Here is an 8635-nt window from a genome sequence, read left to right as displayed (position 1 = left end):
CTGAGTCTGCAAGGTGGTGCTGGCTACTTGGATGGGTGTCCGGGTACTTCTGGACTCCCTGGGCACTTCAGCTGCAGAGCAAGGGGTAAGAGGGATGGATGACAAGGAGCCAGCACAGCAGGTGACACCAGAAGTTGGCTGGGGTGCTGGTGGGCTGGAGGCCTCCTGGCTTCAGCCCCTCCCCTGCCTGCCTGACTTCCATCCCATCTGGGATGCAAGCGCCCTAACAAAGTCTCCCTCTGCCCCTGAAGACTTTAGCCCCATGATGTCATGGACTGGTTGCCATAGAGACGCCAGGTAATGAAGCAGCCCAGGGTGAAATCACAGGCTGCTCTTAGTCCTGCTGGGACCTGGCCTTGGTGACTGGAAAAACACATTGTCACGCAGGGTGGGGCTGGGGGACACCCCAGGGGACCTCTAATGCCTGCTATTTTGGAAGCTTTTCCCGAGGGAGTCACGAGGTGACACTCCCCTTCTTTTACAGCAGCGTACACCCTACTCCTTTGACCTCAAGGTCAGAGGCTCCTTCTTGAACCTGCTCCCTCTTCCACCTCCTCCAGCTACAGGAGTGACCACCCTCTGGTTGCCACGGCAACCTGAAGACCTCCCTCCCTTTGCTCCTTCCAGGAAAGGGGTGTCATACAGAGGTCCCCTCCATCCTTCTGCTTCCCAATCAGACAGAGTAACCACCCAGACAGTTCTGGATAACATCTAACCTGGGCTCCTCACCTGTAGCGCTCCTCACCTGTAGCGCTTCCCCACCGACCTTATTTTTCCTGCTTGGTTCCTGCCTGACTCTGAGGCATAGCCCCTCGGTTCCCTCTCACTTGCTTCTTAGCTGTCCAGAACTTACATAACTATCCACAGGGGCTCTGTGTCCCACCCTGTTAGTCACTGCGGTTGCCACCTGCACCCAGAGTGTTTCTCAGAAGCAAGAGAATTAGCCTGCGGCCACTTGGGAGATGGCACTGCAGGCGAAGTGAAGAGGGCTCTCTCCCAGCATCGCACAGGAGTTGAAAAACAAGAGAACAGCAAGCTGGGCCTGGGTGCTGCCTCCCTGGAAGGCAGCCTCCCCAGAGGGGCTCCCGTCACCTGTGGCAAAAGGATGCACCAGGTGGCCCCTCCAGCCGTGACATGCCAGCTGCCCTTGGCTCTGGGGAGAAGCGGCCTTGGGCTCAATCTCTGGACTCGGTCATGTCTTCCCCATATGTGACCCTCTTCCCATCCATGCTGAGGGCTAAAGAAACCAACACTGCGTGGCCAGGGTTCCCTCAGAGGAACAACCCTGTCTCAGTGCCTCAGTTTGTCTTTCTGCACATTGGGATTTCTGAGTCCTGTTCCTGGACTGGAGTCTGCCTTGGGAACCGTCTGGTCCCTACAAAGACCAGAAGTGTGAGCATTGGCCTCTTGGCCAGGAGAGCAGGCCCTGGAAGTTGGCAGAGGACCATTCTCCAATGTCCTCCCAAACCACCTTGGGCCAGGATGGTCATGTAACAGTCTGGTTGGCTGAGCTCAGAGGTGCCCCAGGAATCTCTTTCTATCCCCAACCAAGGGCTTCCACTCACCCCAGCTCCTTCCCAATCTGTCTCCCCTCCTCGGTTCAGTCTACTCCTGTCTCGCCATCGCCAGGCAGCCTGCCAGGTTGGCCTAAGCCAACGAGGTGAGGTGACTCCCTTGAGGGGGAAGCCTGGCCTGGGAGGACACACTGCCTGTTTATTAAGTATCTGCTCTGGGCTAGTCACCCAGTTGGTTCCTCACCTATGATTTCACTCGGAATCCTGCAAAGTAGGTAGCAGCATACCCATTTGACAGATGGGAAAATGAAGTCTGGGACTTATCCAAGGCACCGGGGAGTAAACGATATGGTCAGAGCCCAAATCTTGGGGGCAATATGAAAGTCCAACCACCAAATAGTGCCCATCTCCAGAAAGGGGCCTCCAGTCATTTTTTTCTGGTGTGTGTGTGTGTGTGTGTGGGTGTGTGTGTGTGTGTGTGTACACATACCTGCCCCACTAGACTTCTTTAAACCTAACTGGTCCTCCCCGTGGATTGAACTTTTAGAGGACATATCATATGTTTGACTCTTCAGAAGAAAGTCTTCAATGGCCAGTGTCTGCCGTCCTAACAACCAGTGCATTGGACACTAGAGATCCCACCCCCACCCCAGGGTAGGCCTAGAGGCTGACTGGTCAGCTTTAAGGGAGGGATATGGTAGGAGGGGGTGGATGGAGATGCTGTAGAACCAGGGGCAGAGGTGGGCACAGAGGGACCCAGAGATGGAGAGGGATAGATACTGACTTCCTATCTGTTCTGCTCTGCCCTCCACTGCCAGTGCCAGCAAAACCTAGCCTGACACAAGGCCTTCGAGTGACCCCAGAAATCTGTTCCGGTCTGTGAGCCATGTACAAAGTGCTTCAGGGGAGAGCAGGGCACCTTCAAGAACACATATCGTGGAGGGTGGGGTCACAGCACTGGGGCCTACAGGGCCTGGATTTGCATCTGGGCAACCTGGGGTGAGGTTCTGCTGCTCTCTGAACCCACTTGCCTTCCAAGTCCAAGGAGAACTAACTGGGTTAGGAGAGCAAAGGCTAGCTCAGTCTGGCTCAGGATAAGCATCCAATGAGTGGTAGATGAGCTGGGGGCCCTGGGTGTGCCTCAGTTGACAGAGTGCTTGCCTAGCATGCGTGAAGCCCTGGGTTCAGTCCCTTAGCACCACACACGTAGGCGCGGTGGTACAAGCCTGTAAGCCTAGCACTCGGGAAAAGGAGGCAAAAGGATCAAAAGTTCAAGGTCATCCTCAGTCATAGGGCAAGTTCAAGTTTACCTGGGCTACTGAAGACCCTATTTAAATAAGAAAAAAAAATAGGGCAGACACCCTTGCCCAAACGTGAGATTCTAGCATTTGGGAGACGGAAGCAGGAGGATGACCTTGAGTCCAATGCCAGCCAGGCACTACCCTGACTCAAAAATAGTTAAAAGTTAAAAAAACAGAAATAGATAAGGAGTACAAACTAGTTCTTAGATGCGGTAGGCGCGTGGTCCGTATCCCACGGTTGCTTCAGCGCAAATGCTTGGCACTGCTGCTTCCTCGGAGGCAGGAGGGGTCCCCCTTCCTACCAAGAAGCCTGGAGTAATCGTCTGTGGGAAGGCTAACACGCTAACCCCACCGGAGAAGAAGGTACTGAGTTGATGGCAGTTGATGGTCAGTATGGGTGATTCGGGTGACTTCACATGGAAACCCCTCCCCCACCCAATGCTAACACTCCCACACCACTCCCATCCCCAATCAACGCTACGATTACACACTGGGGAACAGTGGGGCAGAGACTGGGGACTCTTGGTGCCCTAGCCCAGCAGCAGAGACTGACAGCTGGGTAGGGTGGAGCTCTCAGGTATGGCCTGAACCTGGAGTGGGGGAGACCGGGTAGACCGAGGTAGTTGCAGGCTCTAGGCTCCCTGAAACATCAGGACAAACTTTATGACCCCTGGCCTCCACTTCGGGCTCTGCACATGGCTCCCGAAACTGTGGTCAGCAACTGGTACAGGTGTGCAGAGCTGAGAACTGAGGATCCCAGGGTCCCCTGAGCTCCACAAGGTCAAGGGCTGGCTGCGTGGTGCTGTGGCTGATGACCCAGCTGTGCAGAACTCAGACCCTGGCTTTCACTGTTTCCCAGGTTGTGGCCCTAGGCAAGGTTTCCTAGTCTTGTAAAATGGGGACTAGGACAGTGTTTGACCCGTTAGTTTTCATGCCTATGAGTAGAACCCAGTGAGGCACAATACTGTCCGAAATGACAGAAGAGCAGGTGACCTCTGCCCAGTGGGTCATCAGCTGGGTCTTTAGAAGAAGGGTTGTCCTCTGTCCTTGTACCCCCAGACCTCTCACTTCAAAGTTGCTGGGGTGCACGTTGAGACCATCAGGGTCTATCGTCTCGGACAGAGAGAAGGTTAAATAATACTCAGGAAGCCCAGGGTACAGGAAGAAGAATGGAGACTATCTCAGCCAGTGTGACCTTGGCAGGCATCCTGCCGTCTAGCCTCTATCCTGTATTCGGTGGTTCCTGAGCTTACCGGGCAGTGCACTTGGGCACGGGTTGGCCAAGGGATGGAGAAGGGACCTGGTCACTAAGGAAACACCCGGACACCTCACACCTCAACTGCCTCCGTGAGCGACTACCCATGAGTCTTTGGGGTTTACCGGGACAGCTCAGACTCTGAGTGGAACTGAAAGACTCTTCATCGCTTTCTCCTGCTCTACTGACACCCAGCCCCCTGACACCCCAGGAGGTAACATGTACTCACCAATCAGCTTGAACCAACTTCATACAGCCTGACCCCGCCCCCTTGCCTTTCCACCCCCACCCCCAGTCACTTCCTTGAATACCACTTTCCATCCCACCTCAGGAACTTGAGAGCAGAACCCCCTCAGAGTCCAGAGAATGGAGAGGGTTGCTTTTCAACAGTCCCCAGACCAAGGTCCCCACGGGGTCTGCCCAGCCCACTCTAAGGCTACGTTATCCTTCTCTACCTAGGTGAATTAGCGGAGTGACCTGTGCAGTAGCTGTCTTCCAAGACCTTGGGGCTGGGGTGAGTAGACTTGACCTCTGTACACTCCCACTCCCAACCCCGCCCCCTGTTCCCACAGCGGGTAAGAGTCCCAGGTGGGACAATGGCCCAACCTCTTTTGGGGGGATTTGTTTTGTTTTTGACACATGCGCTCATATAGCCCAGTTTGGCCCCAGATTCTCTATGCTGTGGATGCTGGCCTTGAACTCTCGATCTTCTGCCTTCTGAGTGCTGGGATTGCAGGCTTGTCTCCCCAACCTCTCCTAAAATATTACTACAAAAGCCTTCCCCTCAGCATTTATGAGAGATCCTATGCCCCCCATTTACAGACGGTGCTCCCCCCAAGCCCCACAGATGTGGGATAGTCACTCCAGTTTCCTGGAATCACCTTGGAATAACCAAGGTGCCAGGTGAGAGACAAAGGCCCAGGGGTTACTGGGAACATCGGCTGTCCTCTGTCCTCTCCTGTCCCCTGAGCAGGGGTGGGGGTGGGGACGGAGTTAGGGATGAGGGTGGGGAAGAGTGGGGAAGGGCGAGCTTGATAACCTGTTCATCCCTACTGACCCCTTCCTGCCAGGGCCCTTCTGGGGCTAACGATACAGGCACCCCGAGAGGGGAAAGGATCCTGGGCTAGAAAGGCCTGCATCTTGAGGAGAGGGAGTCTGTCTGTCTTGCTGGAGCTCAGTGGCCCATAAGAGGACCAGAAAGAACCGGAAGCCTCCCTCCCCTCTCAGGCACACTGCAGGAGGCGTGTAGCTGCGGGGAAGAAAGCATTGGCACCGGGACCTTGGTTCATGCCACCTGCCGGGTGCCGCGTGGGGCGTGGGATGTGGAGACCTCCGCCCGCTCTGCGTGCTGCTCGCCCCCTCCGGAGCTCTGTCCCCGTGGGGCACCGTGTCCTCTGGGGCGCAGCTGGTCCATGAAGGGCGGACACCCACCCTGGCTTTCCCGAGCTGAGAGCTGGTGCTCCCGCCTCTCGCCGCTTCCCTGGCCGCCCTGTCCTCACCTCGCGACACGCAGGATCCCATCACGGGGTGGCGGGGCCGAGCCACTGCGCCTGGGGTGCGGTGGGCGGTCGCGGGCTCATGTCTCCGCGGGCCGGGGCTGCGCGGCTCGACCTCCGCTCGCTCCTGGGTCGTCGTCCCCGCCGCCGCGTCCGGATCGCCTCGCGCCGCGCCCGCAGCTGCCAAGGCCGGGCGACACCGCGGCGGGCGGGGAACCGCGGAGCGCGGAGGGGGCGGGGCTGGGGTGCGCCCCGCCCCCTCCGTGCCCCTGCACCTGTTGTCGCTAACCAAAGTACCGCAAACCAAACTAACGGGGACTCGGCCCTATAAGGAAGACTTCTAGCTTCAGATCTGAGTAGCGCCTGCTTTCTGAAGCTCAAGGTCAGGGGAGAGGGCTGGGAAGGGGGAATTCAGCAAGGATGAACTGCAGCCTACTGTGCATAATGAGGAAGACCGAGTTTTATTTTATTTTATTTGTGTGTGTGTGTGTGTGTGTGTGTGTGTGTGTGTGTGTGTGTGTGTGTGTGAGTGAAAGAGAGAGAGAGAGAGAGAGAGAGAGAGAGAGAGAGAGAGAGAGAGAGAGAGAGAGAGAATAGGGAAATCAAAAATCAAAGTACACTACTTGGGGGAGTCTATTTTTTCCTTCCACTATGTGAGTTCAGGGGATCAAACTTGGTGGTCAGACTTGCTGGTGACACCCCTGGTGGTCAGGGTTTTTAATAGCCACCTGATCATGGGATGATGTGACCCAGGGCGGGAGTTCTGAGAGAGGACTGCACTAGTGGCCTCCTGGCTGGATAAGAGGTCTCATGCAAGAAGGTAGGCTACCTCCTAGGGATCTTCTAGTGCAAAGAAATCTAGGCAAGCTCCACCTAGAACTTCTGTCATGGAATGGCTGGCACTTGCGTGGCTGTGTGTGTGAGTGTGTGTGTGTGTGTGTGTGTGTGTGTGTGTGTGTGTGCACGTGTGATCCTACCCTTACACATATGCACAGTGTGCATTTCCAAGCACTCATTCAGGATCTTGGAGAGAGTGACCAGATGTGCTGTGGCAAACCTTGTCAGGCCCGGAGTACCTTGTGTCTGAGGTAAATGTCACCTCACTCCACCCTTGACATTCCTGTCTCCAGGTAGAGGAGTCATTGGGTCTGTTTACCAGACATGCATCACTAGAGACAGCCCTGGGGGATGACTATGGCTTACAGCTAGGGTCTGAAGATCCTGTGCAGAGCAGAAGCCAAGCCTGGTGGGGACTGCCCAGAGCTGGGGAGCTGAGCTACTGAGTAAAGTCAGAGTAGAGACGGTTCTATGCCGGCCCTGGTGTTGTCAGACCTAGGTGTGAATGGAGATTTAGTTCATACAGACAGTGTTACTTACACACAATTGAATCTGAAAGGAACTCGTGTGGACATTACTGCTCCCTACACAACATAGCACAACAGCATTCACAAGACAGCAGGCGACATGGGTAATCCCAAGATCAGTGACTTACTGCGGGCAGGAGCAGGAGTGAGCTCACTTCTACAATGCCAGTACTTGAGAGGTAGAATCAGGGGGATCAGAAGTTCAAGGTCATTTTTGATTACCTAGTGAGTTCGAGGTCAGCCTGGGCTACCTGGGACCCAGCCTCAAGAAAAAAAAGAAAAAAGAAAAAGAAAAGGGGGGTTGGGGATTTAGCTCAGTGGTAGAGCGCTTGCCTAGGAAGCGCAAGGCCCTGGGTTCGGTCCCCAGCTCCAAAAAAAAGAACCAAAAAAAAAAAAAAAAAAAAAGGGAAAAGAAAGGAAAGTATGTGTAAGGTTGTGCCTGGATTATGAGGAAATACCGTATTGTTCTAATAAAGGGCTAGAAGCCCTGGTGGCCGATCCCTCGAGAACCCCAAAGGCTTGTTGTTATGACAACAGCAACACAAGTGACTACAACCCCTATATTCACAGAGGGAACTGAAGACCAGCATTTGTATGAATCACCAAATACATGCACGTGTGAACCACCTTGAATGTCTGTTCTCCAGTGTTGCCCAGGGCCTGTGTACTCTGCTCTCCAAGCCTGGCCTCGCTGAGGTGGCTGTGAAGGGACCATCCTTTATCAAGGGACCATCCTTTATCATAAGGACATCCAGGTGGCTCACTTGGTGTCAAGGGTGCTCCCTCGCCTGTGCGGAGAAGGAAAGACAGATCTGCCTATGGCCAAGCTCTGGTCCCATCCCATGCATGTGACCTGGTACCGAGCAGGTAGATGTGTCTGCCTTTCTTATCCCTCTCGAGAATGAGTGGATGTGGCTCGGAGGCAGGGCTCTGACTCACCATGACGGGAGAGCAGGGGCTGATCACAGGGGCTGATGTTTTTGCTGGCAGCATGACAGCCTCAGGGCTGGGGTGGGGGTGAAGGAAGAGATCCCTTGAGGAGAGGAGAGACAGGGCAATGCCCAGGGTAGAAGGGTTGCCTCCAATGGGGAAAGGTGGACAGGATGAACAGAAATGTTATCGGGGCTTCCTGTCTGGCCAGCTCAGGGACACAGGTGTATGTGTGTGTGTTGGGGGTGGGGGTGGGGACAGATGCTTCTGCTTACCCCATGTATTTATACTGCTTAGCTTCCTCTGATTCAATCTTGTACCATCCGGAGACTGGGCCATACTGGGGAAGACAGGTGGCTCTTCCTTGCAAGTCCACATTCACCTTCCCAGTCCTTGGAATTCTGCTGAAGCAGACAATGTCCAGACAGGTCCAAGATGTGTGGCTGCCCTCCCCGGGACTGTCTGTCCTTTCCCACATCACCCTACAACCCATCTGCCCTGCGACCTTCCCTGACCGTCTCGGGTCCTCCCGACACACCCACTCATGGGAGAGAGGGAAAGACACCTGGGAGATCTGAGCTAGGAGGTGCCCGTCACCCCTCATGTTCTGTTCTCCTAGAAGGAGTTTGAGGTCCCAGACAGAGCCCCCTCCCACGGCTGTCCATCAATGGGCAGACATATGCAGCTCTGAGAGCCTGCCCTGCTGTGGGTATTGAAGCACGGAGAGGGGACATTGCAGGGCTGGATGGGAGGAAGATAAATCTGCAGGAGTCAC

At 55.1% G+C, this 8635-nt stretch overlaps 1 protein-coding gene across 2 annotated transcripts in view; it reads right to left on the bottom strand.

The window, feature by feature from the left end:
• The window catches only part of Fam131c (family with sequence similarity 131, member C), a 16297-nt gene extending 10528 nt beyond the window's left edge, over positions 1-5769 (bottom strand). Inside the window, exon 1 of one of the 2 annotated variants that reach the window (XM_087551227.1) lies at positions 5570-5769. Coding sequence is in view for 1 of the 2 variants with exons in the window: in NM_001431279.1 (NP_001418208.1) it covers positions 5570-5591 (22 nt within the window). In the remaining variant the exon portion in view is untranslated. 2 annotated transcript variants of the gene reach the window in all.
• Positions 5770-8635: the final 2866 nt, after the last annotated feature.

The sequence above is a fragment of the Rattus norvegicus genome, chromosome 5 (genome assembly GCF_021556685.1).
Source record: "Rattus norvegicus strain SHRSP/BbbUtx chromosome 5, alternate assembly SHRSP_T2T, whole genome shotgun sequence".
Taxonomy (NCBI): Eukaryota; Metazoa; Chordata; class Mammalia; order Rodentia; family Muridae; genus Rattus; species Rattus norvegicus.
This window is presented reverse-complemented; position numbering and strand designations above follow the sequence as displayed.